Raw genomic sequence first — 22,534 nt, 5'->3', positions numbered from 1 at the left:
AGTGAGGCTTACATTAAAACTGCAAGAAAACCAACTGGAAATTGGCTACAGAAGAATCTTCTTTAGCCATATAATGACACGAAACTTACAACCACTTAGAGAGATTGATATGAATAGCATAGATACATTTATGAGGAGGCTAGACATGCTTTTAAGAGGCTAGGGAATAGATAGATTGAGGTGAGGAAAGATGGGAGGAGACTTGAATGGAGCACGACATGGACATGGACTGGTTGGGCCAAATGACCTCTTTCTATGTTCTATATCTTCTACAATCCCTTTTAATAAAATTAAAACCTAATATTTTCAATATGATCCTAAAGGTATGACAAATTCCTGATTAAATGTGCACCATTCTAATGGCTTCTCCTTTTTATAGTCGCGTCAAACTTTTGTTGATGATGTAATTTAATTGGAGTCTTTCTTTGCAGCACTTTTGTTCCTAGCATGTTCATTAAGTAAGCTAACAAATTTAAGATGACACAAAAAGATTTTTCAGAGTTGCACTTTTATTTCTACTGACAGAGCTATCTTTATAAAACTATGTTACAAAGAAACACACATTTTGTGGATTTCTTCTTTGGACCATTTCAAATCGTCATCTACTCTTCAGCGGAGGCCTAATCAGAGAAAAGCAAATGCAAATAGTTAAATCAATACAATTCAGAGACTGCTCTTAAATTATTATTTATTTCTTGAGCTCCATTAGTTATTCAGTTTCAAAAATCAGTTATATCTTATATACCTTCGCACTTATGTCACGGCTTTTACTTCTAAGTTTGTTGACTTGAGACTCTGCAATGTCAGCACGTTCTTCGGCTTCCTCCAGTTCATGCTGCACTTTCCTGAACTTGGACAGGTGAATGTTGGCCTGTTCCTCCTAAAGGGGATATAATAGAAGAAATGATCAGGTTTCAGACTAGAATGTTGACTGTGGGAGAATGTGAACTGCCACTAGAATAGTACAAGCGCAAATTGTTCAGATGCTTTTTGACTATAGCCAAAAGTCATTATGGGTGGAATTTAATACCATCCCCTGTGACAGGTTTGGTGGTGAGAGGGCATTTAATGTGGGTGAGAACCCACCTCTGTCCTGTAGCTTATGGATGGCCTTATAGTGGATCAAGGTAGATAAATCCCTGGGACCTGATGAGGTGTATCCTCATCAGGACATTGTCGGAGCCGAGGGAGGAAATTGCAGGTCCCCTCGCAGAGATATTTGAATCATCAACAGCCACAGATGAGATGCCTGAAGACTGGAGGGTGGCAAATGTTGTGCCTTTGTTTAAGAAGGGCTGTAGGGAAAAGCCTGGGAACTACAGGCCGGTGATCACAACTGCAGTGGGTAAGTTGTTAGAAGGTATCCTGAGAGACAGGATCTACAGGCATTTAAAGAGATGAGGACTGATTAGAGACAGTCAGCATGACTTGTGAGTGGAAAATCATGTCTCACAAATTTATTTGAGTTTTTTGAAGGCGTAACCAAGAAGGTAGATGAGGGCAATGCAGTCGACATTGTCTACATGGACTTTAGCAAGGCCTTTGACAAGGTACCGCATGGTAAGTTGTTGCATAAGACCATAAGATATAGGAGCAGAATTAGGCCGTTCGGCCCATCGAGTCTGCTCCGCCATTCAATCATGGCTGATTTTTTTTCTCATCCCCATTCTCCTGCCTTTTCCCCATAACCCCTGATCCCCTTATCAATCAAGAACCTATCTATCTCTGTCTTAAAGACACTCAATGACCTGGCCTCCACAGCCTTGTGCGGCAGAGTTCCACAGATTCACCACTCTCTGGCTGAAGAAATTCCTCCTCATCTCTGTTTTAAAGGATCGTCCCTTCAGACTGAGTTGTGCACTCAGGTTCTAGTTTTTCCTACTAGTGGAAACATTCTCTCCACGTCCATTCTATCCAGGCCTCGCAGTATCCTGTAAGTTTCAATAAGATCCCCCCTCATCCTGCTAAACTCCAACAAGTACAGACCCAGAGTCCTCAACAGTTCCTCATACAACAAGCTCTTCATTCCAAGGATCATTCTTGTGAACCTCCTCTGGACCCTTTCCAAGGTCAGCACATCCTTCCTTAGATATGGGGTCCAAAACTGCTCACAATACTCCAAATGGGGTCTGACTAGAGCCTTATACAGCCTCAGAAGTACATCCCTGCTCTTGTATTCTAGCCCTTTCAACATGAATGCTAACATTGCATTTGCCTTCCTAACTGCCAATTGAACCTGCATGTTAACCTTAAGAGAATCTTGAACAAGAACTCCCAAGTCCCTTTGTGTTTCTGATTTCCTAAGCATTTTCCCATTTAGAAAATAGTCTATGCCTCCATTTCTTCTTCCAAAATGTATCACCTCACACTTTTCCACATTGTATTCCATCTGCCACTTCTTTGCCCACTCTCCTAACCTGTCCAAGTCCTTCTGCAGCCCCCCTGCTTCCTCAATACTACCTGTCCCTCTACATATCTTTGTATCATCTGCAAACTTAGCAACAGTGCCTTCAGTTCCTTCCTCCAAATCGTTAATGTATATTGTGAAAAGTTGTGGTCCCAGCACTGACCCCTGAGGCACACCACAAGTCACTGGCTGCCATCCTGAGAAAGACCCCTTTATCCCCACACTCTGCCTTCTGCCAGTCAACCAATCATCTATCTATGCCAGAATCTTACCCTTAACACCATGGGCACTTAATTTATTTAACAGTCTCCTATGCGGCCTTATGAAAGGCCTTCTGGAAATCTAAATAAATCACGTCCACTGGCTCTCCTTTATCTAACTTCCTTGTTACCTCCTCAAAGAACTCTAACAGATTTGTCAGACATGACCTCCCCTTGACGAAGCCATGCTGACTCAGTCCTACTTTATCATGCACTTCCAAGTACTCTGCGATCTCATCATAAAATTAAATCTCACTGGATCCAAGGTGAGGTAGCCAATTGGAGACAAAATTGGCTTGATGACAGAAGCCAGAGGGTGGTTGTAGAGGATTGTTTTCAAACTGGAGGCTCGTGACCAGCGGTGTGCCTCAGGGATCGGTGCTGGGTCCACTGTTATTTGTCATTTATATTAATGATTTGGATGAGAATTTAGGAGGCATGGTTAGTAAGTTTGCAGATGACACCAAGATTGATGGCATAATGGACAGTGAAGAAGGTTATTTCGGATTGCAACGGGATCTTGATCAATTGGGCCAGTAGACTGATGAGTGGCAGCTGGAGTTTAATTTAGATAAATGCGAGGTGATGCATTTTGGTAGATTGAACCAGGGCAGGACTTACTCAGTTAACGGTAGGGCTTTGGGGATAGTTATAGAACAAAGAGATCTAGGAATACAGGTTCATAGCTCCTTGAAAGTGGAGTCACAGGTGGACAGAGTGGTGAAGAAGGCATTCGACATGTTTGGTTGCATTGGTCAGAACATTGGATACAGGAGTTGGGACGTCTTGTTGAAGTTGTACAAGACATTGGTAAGGCCACACTTGGAATACTGTGTACAGTTCTGGTCACCCTATTATAGAAAGAATATTATTAAACTATAAAGAGTGCAGAAAAGATTTACTCGGATGCTACCGGGACTTGATGGTTTGAGTTATAAGGAGAGGCTTGATAGACTGGGACTTATATCCCTGGACCATAGGAGGCTTAGGGGTGATCTTATAGAATTCTATAAAATAATAAGGGGCGTGGATCAGGTAGTCAACAGCTTTTCCCAAAGGTAGGGGAGTTTATAACTAGAGGGCATAGGTTTAAGGTGAGAGGGGAGAGATACACAAGGGTCCAGAGGGACAATGTTTTCAAACAGAGAGTGATGAGTGTCTGGAGCAAGTTGCCAGAGGTAGTAGTCGAGGCGGATACAATTTTGTCTTTTAAAAAAGCGTTTAGACAGTTACATGGGTAAGATGGGTATAGAGGGATATGGGCCAAATGCAGGCAATTGGGACTAGCTTAGTGGTTTAAAAAAAAGGGCAGTATGGACAAATTGGGCCGAAGGACCTGTTTCCATGTTGTAAACCTGTATGACTCTAAGTTGTTGATTATCCTGAATGTCCTTTAATGTAGGTTTCATGAATGTTTGATGTAGAAAAATATCTCAAATATGTAAATTGAAATACTAGTTTTACGAAATAATTTTCATAAAAAGCTTTGTAGAATAAATGCAACCACAGTCCTCAGTTACTTACAGTCTCCTCGCATTGCCTCTTGTAAGCCTTAACTTTCATCTGTAGCTTGTCAACTAAGTCCTGCAGTCTCAGAACATTTTTCCTGTCTTCCTCAGACTATAAATAATGCAAAGGAGGAAACATTCATGATGATATTTTAAGAAAACAATAATTACTACTAGTTAGCAAATGGTTTCTCATTCCAAATAATCAGCTTAAAAATACCTGATAAGTCAGTTCCTTGACTCTTCTTTCATATTTGCGAACACCTTTGACGGCATCAACACCTCGTTTCTGCTCAGCTTCCAGTTCATTTTCCAGCTCACGCACCTAAACCAGTCACCAAATGGTATTAATTATTTTACATTTGTGCAAATTTCATATTGACTTTTAAATTATCATAGCTCAAAGGGGATGATTTTTTGAGATTATGTTAGGAGTCTCTGAAGTAGCCCAGAGGGTTCAGAAGTTGTAACACCTGTTTAGCCTGTGTTTAGCGCAAGACGCAGTACTGGTTTTTAAAAAAAGTTGAATTATGCCACGTGACAAGAGTGTCCGCCATAGAATTGTTTATCAGCTGATTGCCAATCAGCTTGTCTGTTAGCATTCATTAGAAGGCCGACACTGCATTTTGATGACTAGCACATAAATTAGCAATGTCTTCTAAAAGCATTCAACTAAACAGAATTGAACAAGCTGTGGTGAGGATTTCGAGTGTTATTTAGTACACATGTTCAGTTTTCACTGTTCACTGGAGGTTTGATTTATTATATACATTGAGAGATTGTCTTGGACAGTTCTACAGTTATTCTGGAAATTTATGAGGATTTCACCTAGAAAGATTTAATGCTTCACTTAATTGAACATCTCATATGAGAATCACCAGAAGGAAGGGAATGCTTGATCATGGGGAACTTCCCGGAGGTCCCTTTGCAGTTTTTAGGTGGAATGGAGGAAGGAGATGTGACAGGCAGAGCAGCAGCAGCTGCTACAAGAGAGAAAAGGACAGCAGAGTGAGATGGACTTCTTCACACCGTATAGGTACAGTACATCATTAGTTCCTCTAGACCTCCTCCACCAGGAACTCCAGTGCCTCGCATCAGAACTTTTGATCCCTCTTGCTTAGGACATGAGCCAGCCTGAAACCTGCCAGTGTGTGTCAGATAGCCTACTCCACACCTTTGGTGGAAGTGAATGTAGTGCTGACCAATATTGCTCCACAAAGAATTGCTCTAAACATGATCCAAGTGCTAAACCTATTTTACTATCTGCAGGCAAGGTCAAATTATGGTAATCAAAAAGGCATGCCTGTTTAACACAGCACCCACTTAGTGCCTAACTTCCACCTTTCACTAAAATAACCCTCTCTTATTTTTGCTGAGGCTTCAACGTGTTCATAAACCTTAGCAAGCAGCACATGATAACACAGTTATGCCACTTACCCTAGCCTCCAGTTTCTGGAGCTGTTTCTTTCCTCCTTTCATTGCCAGCTGCTCAGCCTCTTCCAGGCGATGCTGCAGATCCTTCACTGTCTGCTCAAGGTTCTTCTTCATTCGTTCAAGGTGAGCACTGGTATCCTGTTCCTTCTTCAGCTCTTCAGCCATCATGGCAGCCTTATAACCGTGAGGTAATGGAGCAAATCATTATTCAAGCTCAAACTTGAAATAGTATGAACAAAGTAATTGAGTGTGACAAATCACCATTTGTGAAAATATGAGTATATAATTAAGTTAACTTGTGGCTTACATCTGTGATAGCCTTCTTTGCTTTATCTTCAGCATTCCTCGATTCCTGAATTGTTTCCTCCATTTCAGTTTGGAGATGATTCAGATCAGCATCCAGCTTCTTCTTGGTGTTGATGAGACTTGTGTTCTGCAGGAGACATCAATTTGTAAGAACATGTTTTGTAGGGTTTGTAGACTGCAAAAACAAAAAGGCTGCTGCCTCGATATTAATCTCATGCTGGGCAAATTGGAGCCTGATTTAAAATTATTTATTGTTGCTGCTTAGTTCTCAGAAGTCAGAACCTCAGCAGTGAGAAGGTAGTAAGTGTTCATAAGCGTTGACTTTGGCATTCCTTCAGAGGCAAGAAGGAGCAGAAGTGCTTTCAAAGAAGCCATCAGCCTCCCCAGGCCCGTTTACAAGCCACTCCCAAGCTCTCATGCTCATTGACTTGATTGCCAACATATTGCTGGCCCTAGTTACTAGTCAGTGCATCTTCCTGACTGCAGACTTTTCCTCCCGGATTACAGGTCTCTGCAACTTCCCAGACACAAGCCTCTCCCCATCATTGTTGGAGCTTCCTCCAAGGGTCCTGCTCTGGTCCTTGCTCCTGCCAGCAGCCGAGACTGTCCATTTGGCTGGCTGCTAACCATGAAACAGAGTGTAAAAGAGGTTCTGCCATTCGGTTTTCTATCTACCAAGAGTTCTTTGGCTATTTTTGTCCTCACCCACATCCTCTCATGGCTTCTTTGGAGGTATAGCCTGCATATCTGTTTCATCCAAGGTGACACTAGTAGGTGGACAAACCTGTGAGTGCAGCAGCTGTACTCTCTCAGTGACATCAACAAGCTCTTGTTCAGCAAGTTTGCGAGATCTATCTGTCTGTTCCAGTGCTGCTCTCATTTCTTCAATCTCAGCCTGCTGCAAACCACTTCTGCGCTCAACCATAGCCAATTGCTCCTTCAAGTCTTCCTGGCTTCTGACAGCATCATCCAGATGTAACTGGGTATCCTATTTAGATGGCAGAAATATTTTGTCAGGAGATGTCATAATATTCATATGACACAATAAAGTGGAATTAGCTTTTTGAATAAAATTTTAATAGTTTGAAACTAGTACCAAATTTACCAACAAGTTAGATTAAGAGAAAATGCCATTATGTTTCCACAATTGACTGGTGACACAATTTTTAAAGACATTTTTTAAATAACTATAAATCAAAGAGAAATGCTCTATTAAATAGACCTTTAGTTGACCCTGCAGGTTTCTGAGATGTTTCTGAGCTTCGGAAGCTTGACGGTTCGCATGTCCCAACTGAATCTCCATTTCATTCAGATCACTCTCCATTTTCTTTTTGATTCTTAAAGCATCATTTCTGCTCCTGATTTCAGCCTCCAAGGCACTTTGCATTGTCTCTACAACCCTCTGGTGGTTCCTCTTCAGCTGATCAATCTCCTCATCTTTCTCTGCAATTTTCCTGTCAACTTCAGATTTGATTTGGTTCATTTCTAGCTGAATACGGAGGATCTTGCTCTCTTCATGTTCCAGAGAAGCCTACGTAAGGAATAAAATGAAAAGTTAAAAATTTTGTTTATTGTGCTCTTCTTTTACTTCCAACCTTTGATCTTTACAGTTTTTGAAACAATTCCAGCTTCATACTTCTGGAAGTTTCCTGATTTTCCCCATTTATTGACCAACATCTTTGAACAACTGTGGTGAATACAGTGCTGCAGCAGTTGATTTCCCTTTTACCGTTGGGAGGTCTCCCAGAATATTGAATTAATCATAGGAAGATGGAACAGATTCATGGTAGTCTTAGGCTTTGGGACCAAAATTTCACATCCACAAATTCCAGTGGGAATTCAGATAAAAGGAAATTCTAAGCTTTCATACAAAATATGTTAGTGATGAGGTCAGACAGTTAATTTTCTTTCAAGGTCCTCTTATCGGGTCAGTATTTGTGTAAATTCCAGCATTTAATTGATACCCAGTTATTTGTCCCGTTATGGTTTTCACAATGTTATTGATTTAGAGTGACTGCTACTTTTACTTACAAAGTAAGTTGCTGCTCTCCAAAATGTAATTCATTGTTTTAATCACTGAGATATTTTCAGTTGGGTATATGGACATTTATTTAGATTAAGTAGCCAGAAAACATTTGAAGCTTCATAACCATCTACTTCATCCACTTCAGGGTTACAAATCAAATTGCATTAAGCAAAAAGAAGAATTGTAACTTTTGAGTTTTAAAAGCTTATCATTCTGTCATACAAAAATATTAATCCACTGACGTGATTCAAAGCTATACCAACCAGTTATAAACAATATAGATATCCAGTTTTTCTGTTATTCCAAATATAAAGAAAACCATGCTCTGGAAAGATCTTTCAATAATTACTCTCAATACTTGCAATTTAGACCATTTAGTGTATTCCTTTTGAACTGATGATGTTTATGTGGAAAATACTATTATTCTAATTTTCAACTTTTAATGTGTCCTGCTAAAATAATCATTCGTTTTACCTCTGCTTCTTCCAGAGCTGCTTGAATTTCACTCTTCTCCTGCTCAGCTGCCTTCTTTGCCTTTTCTAGCTCATGGAGGGCCTTACTGCTTTCAGCCAGATGCTCAGTCAGATCAGAGATCTCCTCTGGTTTATGAAAAATATAAAGATTATGCATATTTTATGAAGATGAAATTAATATTACATAAGAGATATGGGGCTGGATTGATGCTAAGGATGTGAGGCTGATTTCTGGAGGCTTCAAAGTGCAATTGGCAAGATAAAATCTTACTGTAGGTGTTAAAACCAAGGAAAACACATAATTTAATAATAACATTTTTAAATGTGTAAATGATAAGAAAGGTTTAACAATTACGCTGAAGATTCTTATTCTCTCTTTTAAGAGTTTCAAGTTGATCCAGAGACTCCTCGTATGCATTCTTCATCTTGAAGAGCTCAGTGCTCACACTGCGAGACTCCTTCTGAGCTGCTTCCAGTTCAGCCTGGCTTTCCTCAAATTTCTGTTTCCAGTCTGCCAGGACCTGTAGTGGACAATTGAAAAAGTTATAACTTAAATATAAGGCTGCACTTGTGTATCAATACTGAGTGGAGATGATAGCTGGGAAGTATGCAAGATTGAAACTAAAATTGGGCTGCAAATCATATTAATGGCCTCCTTCTGTGTTGTAAATAACTCTGTGGTCATGAATTTTAGGATGGTGGGGTTTGCCTTCCAGCCATCCAGTGAGTCAGCGAAGAAAAGATCCCTGCTGATACTGCCTGCCCTGTAACCAATTCACATTCCAACAAGTGTTAATTGGCTGGTGGTGCGGCCTCTGCCCCTCAGTCAGGAAGAAGTCCTGCCTCAGAAAGCTGCTGGTCAATCTGAATGGCCGACAGCTCTCTAGTCTCTGCGGGACCAGAAGCTGCAGTGACTCCAGAGGTACGATTTGTGGGTCTCAGGGTGTGGTGGGGAGGTGAGGCCCAGCCAGGAGTTGGGGGGAAGGAGGAGGTGCAGAGGCCAGTTTTCCCCAACCAGAGCCATTAACGGCATTACTTTTCAGAATTCCCCATTTCCTCTGAACTCTTCCCATGAGCCTGAAAATTTATACTGGTAGGGAAATGGCTCTAAAGTGGTCAATAATTGGCCACTTACAGGCCTTAGTTTGAGAAAGGGCAGGCAGGCCAGGCGAGGCCACCCATCTCAGCGCAGAATTGCAGAGAGATCGGAAAGGAAGGCAACTCAGTGGAGAGGCCATCTAAGATGTTTTACAGCTAGTCCTGCCTAAACACCTGCTGGCGGGGGGGATGTTAAATTCTGTCCCATAACTCAATCACACCACCCAAAGTGGCCTTTTGGCTGCCTCTCCAAATTATCTATCCTGCACACCATAATCCAGGCCTCTGACTCTATTCTGCCTGTCACAAGAGACTTGATGCATGCATGTTTAAATAGAAGCACAAACGTCTGCTTCCAAACAGCTGTATTTTGCGACAACAGTGCAGGGGACAGCATTTGTCATCTTATAATATTAGAAATGTTGAGTAATAACTTTTAAAATGCCGAGAAGAAGGAATTTATTGTCGGAATACATTTTAAATGTGTTTTCAAACATTGGAAGAGGAATGGGCTTTTCAGCCTCTTGAGTTATTTCTGTCATTTTATTAGATCGTGGCTGATCAGTACCTCCGCTTAATTTACCCCACCCCCACACTTGTATCCATATCCTTAGATAAATTTACCCAACAAAAGTTCATCCATCATGGACTTGAAAATAAGTTGACCATGAGTCTTCAAGGAGAGAAAATTATGAAACGAAAATATTGTTAGTTGGGTTCTTGGAGGACTTTTGTCCATGAAAGAATTATTCTAATTCTAAAACAGTAATACTGCCACTTGTGCTATCCACAGCTAATTCATTTCATGACGATCCACAACTGAAATTACTTAATATTAAAATTAGTATTACAAGTCGTTAAAATCTCAGCAGGAGTAACAAGGCCACAACATATTCTTACCTTGTCAAAGTTCTTCTGTTTCTTGTCAAGAGCTGCTGCTGCTGAGTTTGCCCTCTCCACATCTATCATTAGATCCTCCACTTCATTTTGCAATCTCTGCTTTGTCTTTTCCAGTGAAGCACATTTGGAGTTCACAGCCTCAATGTGCTCTTCTGCATCCTGCAAACGCTGAGCAAGCTTTTTCCTAAAATGTGCAAAAGCAAAGATGTTCTAATAACATCATCTTAAACAGCATTTTGTAGGAAACCAAACTCTCATTTCATTATAACGTACTTGGCCTCCTCCAGTTCCTCTGTGCGCTGAATTGCGTCAGTTTCGTATTTTGTTCTCCATTGAGCAACTTCACTGTTGGCCTTGGACATGCCACGTTGGAGCTCGGCCTTTGCCTCCTGTTCCTCTTCATATTGCTCACGGAGCAAATCACAGTCATGGCGGGCTGATTGCAGGGCATGTGCCAAGGCACCCTTAGCCTGAAATAAGTAATAAGTTTGTGATGACATGATAGTTAGTACACTTGTGATTATTACTGCTTTAATAAATCTTGATACATTGAATCCCTATGTTGCAGAAGGAGGCCATACGGCCCATGAGTCTGCACTAATTCTCTGACAGAGGCCAGAATTTTATCGGCCCACCTGCCATGGGAATCGGAGCGGCAGAGCGTGGGAAGGTCCATTGAGCTCAGGTGGGATCTTCCAGTTTCTGGACCAGCGAGGCCGTAAAATCCTGCCCAGAGTGTCTTACACAGGCCCTCTTCCCCGCCCTATCCCCGTAACCCCACACACTCACCATGGCTAATCCATCTAACCTACATATCTTTGCCTAGGAACACAATGACGAGGAGTATTCACTCTTATAATGGTAGAATCTGAGGTCAATTACTGGACAATCAAACCACAAAATGAAATAACTTTTCCGTTGCAAATTGGACAATTTAAATTGAATATATAATATTTTGTTATAAAGCTTGTATGAATTCGTTACTTAAATTATTCTGGTACCTTTATTTCCTCCTCCAGCTGTCTCTTGAGCTCCTCAGTCTGCTGAGTATATGCTTGTTTGCCTCTTGTTAGTTGAGATACCAAGGCTTCTTTCTCCTCCAACTGGCGATTCAGTTCACCTGCAAATCAGAAGTGATTCCAAGCAACAAAATTATAAATTAACTTTATATTTTCTAGACACCAAAGAATAAATGGTTATGCAACTAATAAATACCATTTTCTGTTCCAAGGCGTGCTTTGTGAGTTGATAAATCGTTGATCAAACGCTGATGCTCATCATGTTTGGTCTTCAGTTCACTGACCTGGTCCTCAAGAGTCCGGGCCACTTTCTCAAGATTTGCCTGAAGCCAATATGCAGAATTGTCAAACGGTGTGAAAATAAACAGACAATTATTTGGCATATTTATAGGAAGGAGGTTTAGTAACATTTGGAACCATACCTTGTTTTTAGACACAGATTCCATGTTGCTAGCAAGGTCATCAATTTCCATCTTCAACTCACTCTTTTCTTTCTCTAGTTTCTGTTTGACACGTTGCAGGTTGTCGATTTGTTCCCCAAGTTCTGCAACACTATCAGCCTGCTTCTTGCGAAGAGCAGCAGCCGTGGCTTCATGCTGTAGGGTGGACTCTTCCAGATCGCGGCGCATCTTCTGAAATTCTGCTTCTCGTTTCTTGTTCATTTCAATCTGTGCTGCAGTGGCACCGCCAGCTTCTTCAAGACGTTCACTGATCTCTTCAAGTTCCCGGGAAAGATCAGCTCTCTGTTTCTCAGTCTTGGCACGAGCGGCACGTTCAGCTTCAATTTCTTCTTCAAGCTCTTCAATACGAGCCTTAAGATGAATATGTATTGATTGTAATTTTAGAACAAGTAACATCAGTTCATGCACATAACCTTTACAAAGGATGGATCGCTTATGTTATGAACATATGAATCACCTGTAATTCTTTAATCTTTTTCTGCAGTTGTGAAGCCAAAGCCTGCTCATCTTCAACTTTGCTTTGAAGTTGGCTGATCTCAAATTCCTTCCTTTATTAGTAAGAGTGAACAATTCAACAAATGACTGAGTAAGGAAATTTCTGTATTACTAATGAAATCACTGCAGAAAACTATTTCACTGACAGGCTGAGACGTGGCGCTATTTAAAATGCAATTTTAATTCTTGAGTTAACTTCATATTACTCACAATGAAGAGAACATTTGTTTGAACAGTGACACGAGAATATATACACTAGATGGGTAACTAATGTTTCAATGACTAATGTTTCATAACGTCTGAAATCTGTTTTCATTGACATGCTGAAACTAGGGAATACATATAATGCATCATTAATAATCATCAAATTATTTTCTATGAACAGTACTCTGGTTAGAATAATTATGTTAGAAAACACAAAATCAGAAAAGAATCACAAGATCAAATGGTTGAGTTAATATCTTCTGATTGAAGATACAATGTCACCAATACTGAGTTCTATTTTCTTATCAACAGGGCAAATAATAAAAATATTCAATGGAAGGTGAGCACAAACTAAGATCAATACTGACTTTTTTAGCTTCTCATCCAGTTGCTGCTTATCATTTTCCAAATCCATCATGGTTTCCTGTGCCAGCTTCAAGTCACCTTCAAACTTTCTCTTAGCACGTTCAAGATCCATGCGAAGTTTCTTCTCCTGCTCCAGAGAACCTTCAAGCTTTAAAGGAAAAGAAAAATATTTGATCAAAATTTGGCACAAACAGTGATTGTACCCTCAAATCCATTTGCTCTCGTTCTGTTTAAGAAGACTTACATCATCGACTTGTTGCTCCAGCTTAGTCTTTGTTTTGGTCAGAGTGTTGACTTTGTCTTCCTCTGCCTGAAGATCATCTAAGGTCTGCTGATGGGCCTCTTGGAGGGCTTTCTTTTCCTTAGTTACTTTCGCAATGCTTTCATCAAGAGTAGCCATCTCTTCAGTGAGGTTTTTTACCTGTGTTCATCAAAAGTCAAGTGCACAAAATAATTTTATAAAGTGTAATCAACAGATATGAGCATCCTGTAGTGAGTTACAGATCTACTATACATTTTAAAGACCGCCTCTTCATACCTTGTTCTCTGTTGCATGTTTTTCTTTTTCAACTTTGGCTAAAGTGAGCTCCAAATCATCAATATCTTTCTTCAATTCTGAACACTCATCCTCCAATTTCCTCTTCTTAGCTGTAAGTTCAGCATTTATCTCTTCTTCATCTTCCAATCTTTCATTAGCTTCTTTCACTTTCGCTTCCAGTTGAATTTTATTCTTAATCAATCCCTCGCATCTTTCTTCAGCATCTGTCAGAGTTTCACTTTCCTGCAGAAAATTGATACAGTTAGTTATATCAGGCTATGGTTTAATATGTTGTATAGAAACTTTCCATAATAAAATTGTAAACATTGATACCGCTTGGACTTGGAGTTCAAGATCATTCTTTTCCTGTACAATAGCCACCATTTTTTCTTCCAATTCCTTCCTTCGTGCTTCAGATTTGGTAAGTGCCTCCTTAGTTTTCTCAAACTCATCTTTCATATTTGCCATTTCCTTCTCAGTTTCTGCACTCTTCAGAAGAGGTTTGATCTTGAAATACAATTGCATCCATGGCCAGTGTTTGACATTTGTGAATGAACGGATGTTGTACTGTAGAGTATACAGTGCTTCCCTGAAGAATACAGTTAGACAGAGGAACACAGTTCATAATCATCCTTCAATAGATTTTGTATCAGAAGAAACTCATGAAATGTACAAACATTTTTACTGACAAATATACTTCTTTGATGTTCATATATGAAGATGTTTACCTCCTTTCCATCATTCTCTTAAATTCAACTCTCATTAGGAATCCACGACACATAGCCTGGGTACGGGTCACGAGTTGCGCCAACTTATCGTCTCTCATCTCTTCAAGTGTACCCAAGAGACCAGCCTTAAAGAACACCTTAAAAAAATTAAAGTAAGTGTTCACATTTCATGATCAACGCACCAAATAAAATTTTAAAATCAATTTGGTTTTACATTGTTGAATTGATACTAGAATGTTTGTGTGTGCAAATGGTTCATTCTCTCCAAATAGAGTGGTCTGTAGTGGGTCTGGATTAGCTCCATATATCTAATCCCATAATAGCGCAATAACTATAAGGGAATTTTTATGCTTCCTAATATAAAAGCAAAGCTGTATTTATAGGTTAATTAACATGTTATTTCACAGTGAGAAACGTCAATTTTAAATCTAATTACCTTTGTGTGTCCAAATCTGTACTGTGTATGATCTACGTCAATGGATCCCAGTAGCTTCTCAGAAGCCTTCTTGCTATCAATGAACTGGCCTTCAGGAATAGCACTTGCATTAAGAATCCTGTATCTGTTGCATCAGAGTTTTAAGCACATTATTGATTTTTCTCTTTAAAATTGCACATACTTACAATTCCATAGAATAGAAAATTTAGGTGCAGTTTTTAAGTTCCATTACCTTTGCTTGAAGTCACCGTAGATGATTCTGCTTGGGAATCCCTTTCTGCAGATTCTGATGCCTTCAAGCACACCATTGCACCTCAGCTGGTGAATGACAAGGAAGTTTTCCATGGCACCTGATGAATGCAACAGAATGTTTAAAATGCAGCACCTCAACCAATTATCCCAAGACCTGAAAGGTTGACAACAATTGACTGCATCCATCAGTATATAGCAAGGGAATCACACTTGCCTGGTGTCTTTGTCTCATTGGGGATTAGACAACGCACAAAGTGTGGGTGTGTGGTTCTCAAGTTAGCCATCAGCTTGCCTAAGTTTTCCTGTGAGTTGAACAAGAAAGTAATTTGATCTCCAGTTTTGTCCCAATATATTTGTAACAATAATACAAGACAAACAATTTATTAATCAATATTATGCTAGCTGACTCAAATTTACTAAAATTTCGTTTGCTACATGTTGTAAATATATATGTCAGAGCAACTCACCCTAAACAGAGCAGATACTGTCTGGAAGGAAGAACCCTTCTTTTTGCCACCTTTCTTTCCCGCGGCTTCAGCTACAACAAAGCAATGAATTAGTTTGTTCTAAACTGATTGGGAAATGGGAGAATACAATGTTAACAAAAAGCAATATCAATATTTGAGTGTCTTAGAAATTTACCTTCAGCGGATGCAGCATAGAGTTGAGCCAATAGTTTCACTGATGATTTCTGGAATAGGCCAATTACAGTTTCATTCAGGGGGTCCTTGTTCTTGTCCAGCCAGCCAGTAATGTTGTAGTCCACAGTGCCAGCATAATGGACCAGTGAGAAGTGAGCTTCAGCCTTTCCTTTGGCAGGCTTGGGTTTCTGGAAGTTGTTTGACTTACCAAGATGCTGATCATACAGCTTATTCTTGAAAGAAGTGTCTGAGGCCTTGGGGAACATGCACTCCTCTTCCAGGATTGAGAAGATACCCATGGGCTGGAGCAATGAGAAAGATATTTAACATTGAGACACTTGATTAATAAAGTCGGGTCCACATAAATGTATTTCAGTTCTAATTAATGTCTTGCATGATATTACTGACCTTTTCAATGAGTTCAATGCAAGCAGCCAGATCCATTCCAAAGTCAATGAATTCCCATTCAATTCCTTCCTTCTTGTACTCTTCTTGTTCCAGAACAAACATGTGGTGGTTGAAGAACTGCTGCAGTTTCTCATTGGTGAAGTTGATACATAACTGTTCCAAGCTGTTGTACTAAATATACAGAGCAAATTAATGTCTCATTTAAGTGTTGGATTGTGCTTTTTAGTGCAGTAAAGTTTCAGTAATTTATTTTGTTGATATTTATGTTTCTGATTCTTACATCAAAAATTTCGAACCCAGCAATATCCAGCACACCAATGAAGAACTGTCTGGCCTGTTTGGTGTCCAATTGCTGATTGATACGGATAACCATCCACAAGAACATTTTCTCAAAAATGGATTTGGCAAGGGCACCAACTGAGTTGTAGACCTGAAAGAATACAATAATCATCATAGTCAAAAACCTAAAGTAAATATATTCAGGGTTTACATAGATGTCACTTTACAAAATTCTTCAAAGTTTACCTGACGAACAGTTTGACCTTTGGTCACAAATTCATTGCCAACCTTCACTCTTGGATAACATAAAGCCTTCAGCAAATCTGCAGAGTTGAGTCCAGTCAGGTAAGCAACCTTGTCGGCATCTAATAAAATAGAAATGACAATCCAGTATATTTGTGTATAACATCTAATTTTAAATATGGAATGCTGCTCTGAAATGAACATTGAGAAATAAAATTCAATTTGCTTGGTTAAGATGTCTTACATCACTGCTGGGAGGTCTTGTGTCACAATGACTAGCATCCCTGCCTTAAGGTTCATACCCCACTGCAGGATTTGATGGCCATGGAAAGTGCATTCATGATTTTGTCAAACACATTGCAAATTCTTTCAACACGCGCCAATGGTAGGCAGTAACCATGGGAGAGATTCCTGGTCAGCCAGGAAGGAATGTTGGAGCCTGTACTATCTGTAACTCCAGACTACATCAGGTAAAAGTGTATGTGGCTGTAGAAACCCAGACTCCCTGAGTCATATAATACACCACTGGGGACCTTGAGATCAACATGCACAAGTGTTCAAGGCAAGAATGCTATCAAGATATCAGATTGGGAAATGCAAAGTTTGTTCCTGTATAAAGTAGGGAATGTTACATTATGTCTTTCTTTTATGAGACTTTAGCTCAGTTGGCTTGGTGGCCAGATTGTGATGCAGAATGACATCTACTGCATGGGTTCAATTCCCATACCGGCTGTGATAGTTCATTCCGGTCTGCTTTCTTATCTTGCCAACACTTACGGAGAAGTACTCCAAGCTATGTATAACCAATGGTCTCTTTTAAAAGGTCATCCGGACTCAAAATGTTAGCTCTATTCTCTCTCCATAGATGCTGTCAGACCTGCTGAGTTTTTGCAGCATTTTCTGTTTTTGTCTCTTTCTCACTAATGGAGAGGGATATACCTATGGTCCTTTTTGGACTAAGGCTAAATTGCTTCAATGGATAATGTAAAATAAGGACAGTACTTGCACATGTTTATATCACAGGATGTCACACTTTACACTAAAGGGTTACTTTTTAATTGCAGCCGATTATGTTTCTTGTTATACAGAGTAATAATTGAACATTTGGTTTAAGGTGTATCCTGAAAAGAATTCCTCTGCTATATTTCAGACACACATGCACAAGTAAAGGACACATTTGAAATTACTGTGTAGAAATACCCTAGTGAAATCTCAAAGCCTTCAGTTTGCAGAAACAACAGATTTGCCAGTCGGTAATGTTTAGCATATCTGAAGGAAATAACTGATTACAGGATAGTGTTCTCTATCTCTGCAATCTAACTGACTGAAGGGAGCATGATACTAACCATAGACATACAGGCACTGGACTAATAAAGGAGATGCAGATAATTCCTTCCACATTTAAGAATGGCCCACACTTTACAGTGATAATGGCAGCAAAGCTGTCAGTGTTCACCATTATTCAAGATTATTCAAGATTTCCCCAGAGTCTGTGACATTGAGTTCCCCAATCTGCCACCAAGGGAATTCAACGAATGAGCACTTCCTCTCTTATACTGATAGTTTCTCTCAAAATCCCTGAAAAAAGTATAGCTTGTTGGATGACATGTAACTGGGCTTTTAATTGTGTGTTAAATTCATAATTACTGTTGAACAGCCTCACTGGTCCTGGAAGATTAATTTCATACTTGTTCAATGTCAGATTTCATATATAACAATATATAAGAGGATAAATACTTCCACTTTTTACAAATACAAATAGGCTTTTTTTAAAGCACGATTACATGATATTTTAGCTTCTGTCTTGATGCAATCCTAATCATTAATTTCACTATTTGGAGATTTAAATTAAAAATCAGATGAAGTTTTTCTAACTTCCTGGTTATGGTCTGGAAGAACACTTCAGTGTAATTGGTTGATTTTCCTCCTTGGTGAACTCACTGCTGCTGCACACCTTGTAAACGCCTGAATTTGGCAGCAGATTGTCAGGAAGGGGAGGTTATTGCCACAGACATCACAAGAGCTTTCTTTGAGGTCAACAGCGCAGAATTGCCCCAGTATTGTTCCAGAATGTTAAAATAACGCCTGTATTGTATGAGATTATAAATTGAAATACACTATGTCACAGAATATTCTTCTGAATGTCCAGACTTTAGTAAATACTGTAGTGATGTGAGATGTATGAAACTGTTACCTTCTGTGCCTTCTGGCTCGGCCTGCTCCTCACGTTGTTTTTGCTTGAATTTCATGTTCCCAAAGTGCATTACTGCACCAGTGAATTTGTAGATGCCCCATTTCTCATCACCGGTGAAGCCCAGGATGTCGATGGCAGTCTTTAAACCCAAACAATAGATTCAAAATCCAACAAAAATAAATTACTTGTTATAACTGGAAACAGTTTCAAACAGTTTGAAATCTTTCATCTACTTAGTTAAGGATAAAAAGAAATTTACTTTAAAATATCATTCTGCCATATTATACTCAAAACATTCCACATTTTCATTTCAATTCTGATAAACATTGCTTGATTTTGTCCAGTCGACTTATATTCCATATCATCCTCATTCGAATCATAGAATCCTACAGTGCAGAAGGAGGCCATTTGGCCCATCGAGTCTGCACTGACCACAGTCCCATCCAGGTCCTATCCCCAGAACCCCATGCATTTAACCCAGCTCGTACCCCCACTGAGGGGAAAGTTAGTATGGCCAACGCACCTAACCCGCACATCTTTGGACTGTTGGAGAAAACCGGAGTACCTGGAGGAAACTCACAGTCATGGAGAGAATGTGCAAACTCCACATAGACAGTCACCCAAACCGGGAATCGAACCCGGGTCCCTGGCGCTGTGAGGCAGCAGTGCTAACCATTGTGCGACCGTGCCGCCCATTCTAGACATGTTTTGTGCTAGTAAAAGAGGGATTGGCGCTGACTGCCTGAATTTTTAAATACTTTAGAAGGCACGAGTCAGGATAAGAAAATACAACTGAAGATGCATGGCTGATACTCACATCAGTCGCCACCAATTCTTCCGTATCGTCGATACTCTTAACAGAAATCTCACCCTGGCTGATGAACTGATAATCATAGGGGTTGGTGGTAATGAGACAACTCTCTGCAGAAAGCAAAACAAATGTTTTGTCGGAGGAATTGTGCTGAAGGGAATGAAAGTTGTGTTTCACCCAATTTTATAGTCAGGCTTTCCCTCTTCCATTCAGACAACCTGTTAACTTCAGTTTCAATTCGCCATTTGACTGGTATTCATTATACTGACAAACTAATGGTTGGATTTGGAAGATGAATATCAGATAAAGTTGACAAATAACATGAATAAATTAGAAGAATACACCAGATTTTACTTCAAATGAGATTAAGGTATATTTACCATGTTAGAACTAATCATTTCAACCTGGCAAAGAACAGAAATAAAGGGAGCAACTTGCCAAAACTTCCACTCTTACCAACAATTTCTGGTTTGTGATTGGTCATCATCTGATAGAAAATGTGGTAACTCCTTTCCGCTTTTAGCTGGAATGTTACTCTGGATTTTTCCAGTAGATCTAGAGAGAATGTACACACACAAATATAGATCCACTGAAGAACCCGTGTGTATGTTGAAAATTTGATTGGCTGATATTTCCAAATAAAATTCAGCAGAACTTACAGGTTTCAATATCAGCAGAAGACAGTTTCCCAGTGGTGCCAAAGTGAATTCTGATGAATTTACCCTGGAAAGTAAAGATAATTTAAATCAGAGATTTCAAGCATAATTTCACCACAGGTGCACAATTGAGTTTGTGTTATTCAATCATCCATTGTGTTACACTTGGTTGCCAATAAGTGTCGCGCACACTCGGGGCTCCGATTTATGCAACTGCAGGAAATGTGCAGGAAACTTACGAAGCGAGACGAGTTGTCATTCCTCACGGTCTTGGCATTACCAAAGGCTTCCAGCAGTGGGTTGGCCTGGATGATTTGATCCTCCAGGGAGCCCTGTAAAAATATCAGGAATTGGAGCATTTACCGAGTCAAGAAATGACTTACAACCAAACAGCAAGAAATTGGTTAATTTTACTGTATCGATTTTCTTTTACCTGCATCTTTCCGGATTGTTGAGCCTCTTTCTTCTTGGCGTCCCCGGCAGCACCAACTGATGCAAAGTACTGGATGACACGTTTCGTGTTCACAGTCTTTCCGGCACCAGATTCTCCCCTGGACGGGGCAAGAGTAGAAAATGACGAACTCGTGAATTACCAGAGGCGATTAAAAATGCCGGAGTGAATTCCAATTTCATTAACAACGGTAGGGGGCATGGTAGCACAGTGGTTAGCACTGCTGCTTCACAGCTCCAGGGTCATGGGTTCGATTCCCGGCTCGGGTCACTGTCTGTGTGGAGTTTGCACATTCTCCTCGTGTCTGCGTGGGTTTCCTCCGGGTGCTCCGGTTTCCTCCCACAGTTCAAAGATGTGCGGGTTAGGTTGATTGGCCAGGTTAAAAATTGTCCCTGAGATGTGTAGTTAGAGGGATTAGCGGGTAAATATGTGGGGGTAGGGCCTGGGTGGGATTGTGGTTGGTGCAGACTCGATGGGCCGAATGGCCTCCTTCTGCACTGTAGGGTTTCTATGTTTCTATGTAACTCTGCTGAATATGTTAAAGCAGCAACACTTACGTGATCAAAATGGACTGGTTTTCACGATCTGCAAATCAAAAGAACGTGAGATCAAAGTTTAGATAACTGAGTTTCGCCAAAATTTATTCCGATTTTCGACGAGAATGATAAGCATTCCTCGCTGAACATCCGACACAACGAATTAAAACCCACAGACTCACCAGTTTGCATGAACTGATAGGCATTGTCAGAGATGGAGAAGATGTGTGGAGGTGCCTCTTGTCGCTTCTTGCCTCTGTAACCGGTCACCACCTGCGGATCGTACACTGGCAACCACTTGTAGGGATTCACAGTGACACAGAACAACCCGGAGTAGGTCTAAAGTCAGAGGAAGCAATTAAAGATCTTTAATGTCTACAATTATCGTTTTCATTTAGTAATCTGAAGTTTCTGTACTTACATAGATCATCCAGGCTGCATAACGCTCTTTGAGGTTAAACAGCACAGATGCTTCATTCAAGTGGGTCATCATGGCCATGTCCTCGATTTTATCGAATTTCGGAGGGTTCATTGGGAGGACGTCCTCGTCTTTGACAGTTAGTGTCTGAAAAATGATCCACAAACCTACCATGTTATTTAAAGTAATGTGTGTTTTGTGAAAACACTGAAGCGTTTCAGGATGATTTACTTATTTTTAAAATTTCAACCGACCTGCTTGGACTCAAGTGTCTCGACGGTGGCTTTACCACCCTCTCTACTCTTGACTGTAGCTTTCACGTACAATTCTTTTGGTTCGGGGACATAGCAGGCTGTTTTAGCATCGAATGGTTTGTTCTGAGCCTCCAACCGCTCCTTATCGCTTTTACGCAAAAAGGACGCCGCCTTTCCAAACACTGCCATTTCCGCATCCCCCATGGCTTCGGTTTATTGCTAAAATAGACAGGTGTGTTTATATAAATAACAGAATCAGCATCTTATATTGCATCATTTCTTGACACGATTAAATACTTCCTTGGTTTATCGGAAAGCAAGATCCCTCACATTTGAACTCAATCTAATCTAACTGCTTGTAGAGGTAAAAGTGTTAATTCCTATTTTAACAGTCACTCCGTTGCCGTGCTCATGTAAAGCCGACTTGTGACACTAATAAATAAACTTTAAAACGTAATGGCGAGCCCCTCTAAACATGAAAGCTATTCAGATCCTTAAAATGATTGATGATCTGTGATTTGATTGACACGAGATTACAAAATGCAATTTGTGTGTTAAAGACGATAAAATCTGAAAGACGCCTCCGCGAGCGACATGTTAGCACATTCAGGAGTAGCTGTTTCTCACATGAAGCCTATTGTTACGATTTTCCTGGTTTATTCATTTCTAGGAAAAGAAAACACATCTTTGGATTGGTGATCCCAGGTTACTGCCAAAAGGCCGGGTGTGCCT

General features: G+C 40.2%; 1 protein-coding gene and 1 long non-coding RNA gene across 2 annotated transcripts in view; one reads left to right on the top strand and one right to left on the bottom strand.

The window, feature by feature from the left end:
• LOC144501556 (uncharacterized) overlaps positions 1–6,860 on the top strand; it is a 117,433-nt gene extending 110,573 nt beyond the window's left edge. The window contains exon 3 of the long non-coding RNA XR_013499150.1: positions 6,757–6,860. This is a non-coding gene — a long non-coding RNA (uncharacterized LOC144501556). The remainder of the gene's footprint in view (positions 1–6,756) is intronic.
• Positions 502–22,021, bottom strand: LOC144501551 (myosin-4-like). Its single transcript, XM_078225410.1, has 39 exons — positions 21,803–22,021; positions 21,552–21,695; positions 21,313–21,469; positions 21,152–21,179; positions 20,577–20,694; positions 20,383–20,475; positions 20,147–20,210; positions 19,944–20,042; positions 19,494–19,597; positions 18,677–18,815; positions 16,486–16,604; positions 16,241–16,390; positions 15,961–16,131; positions 15,554–15,854; positions 15,379–15,449; positions 15,126–15,213; positions 14,892–15,009; positions 14,660–14,783; positions 14,224–14,360; positions 13,829–14,084; positions 13,496–13,738; positions 13,202–13,378; positions 12,960–13,105; positions 12,350–12,440; positions 11,854–12,243; positions 11,628–11,754; positions 11,414–11,532; positions 10,686–10,882; positions 10,413–10,596; positions 8,770–8,935; positions 8,416–8,540; positions 7,138–7,446; positions 6,700–6,903; positions 5,917–6,042; positions 5,613–5,783; positions 4,396–4,500; positions 4,192–4,287; positions 746–880; positions 502–620 (listed from the first exon to the last, which is right to left on the bottom strand). The coding sequence occupies exons 1-39, from the start codon at positions 22,004–22,006 to the stop codon at positions 603–605; spliced, it is 5,814 nt and encodes a 1,937-aa protein (XP_078081536.1). The 5' UTR covers positions 22,007–22,021; the 3' UTR covers positions 502–602.
• Positions 22,022–22,534: the final 513 nt, after the last annotated feature.

This window comes from Mustelus asterias, chromosome 12 (genome assembly GCF_964213995.1).
Source record: "Mustelus asterias chromosome 12, sMusAst1.hap1.1, whole genome shotgun sequence".
NCBI classification, from domain to species: domain Eukaryota; kingdom Metazoa; phylum Chordata; class Chondrichthyes; order Carcharhiniformes; family Triakidae; genus Mustelus; species Mustelus asterias.
This window is presented reverse-complemented; position numbering and strand designations above follow the sequence as displayed.

Bases quoted from the DNA above. Each gene is read 5' to 3' on its own strand.
- LOC144501551 (XM_078225410.1), bottom strand. From the start codon at position 22,006: ATGGGGGATGCGGAAATGGCAGTGTTTGGAAAGGCGGCGTCCTTTTTG. The intron at 16,132-16,240 runs GTAAGAATCAGA...CTGTATATTTAG, and splicing joins CTGGGTTCGAAATTTTTGAT to TACAACAGCTTGGAACAGTT. The intron at 12,244-12,349 runs GTGATTCATATG...ATTCATCTTAAG, and splicing joins AAAAGATTAAAGAATTACAG to GCTCGTATTGAAGAGCTTGA.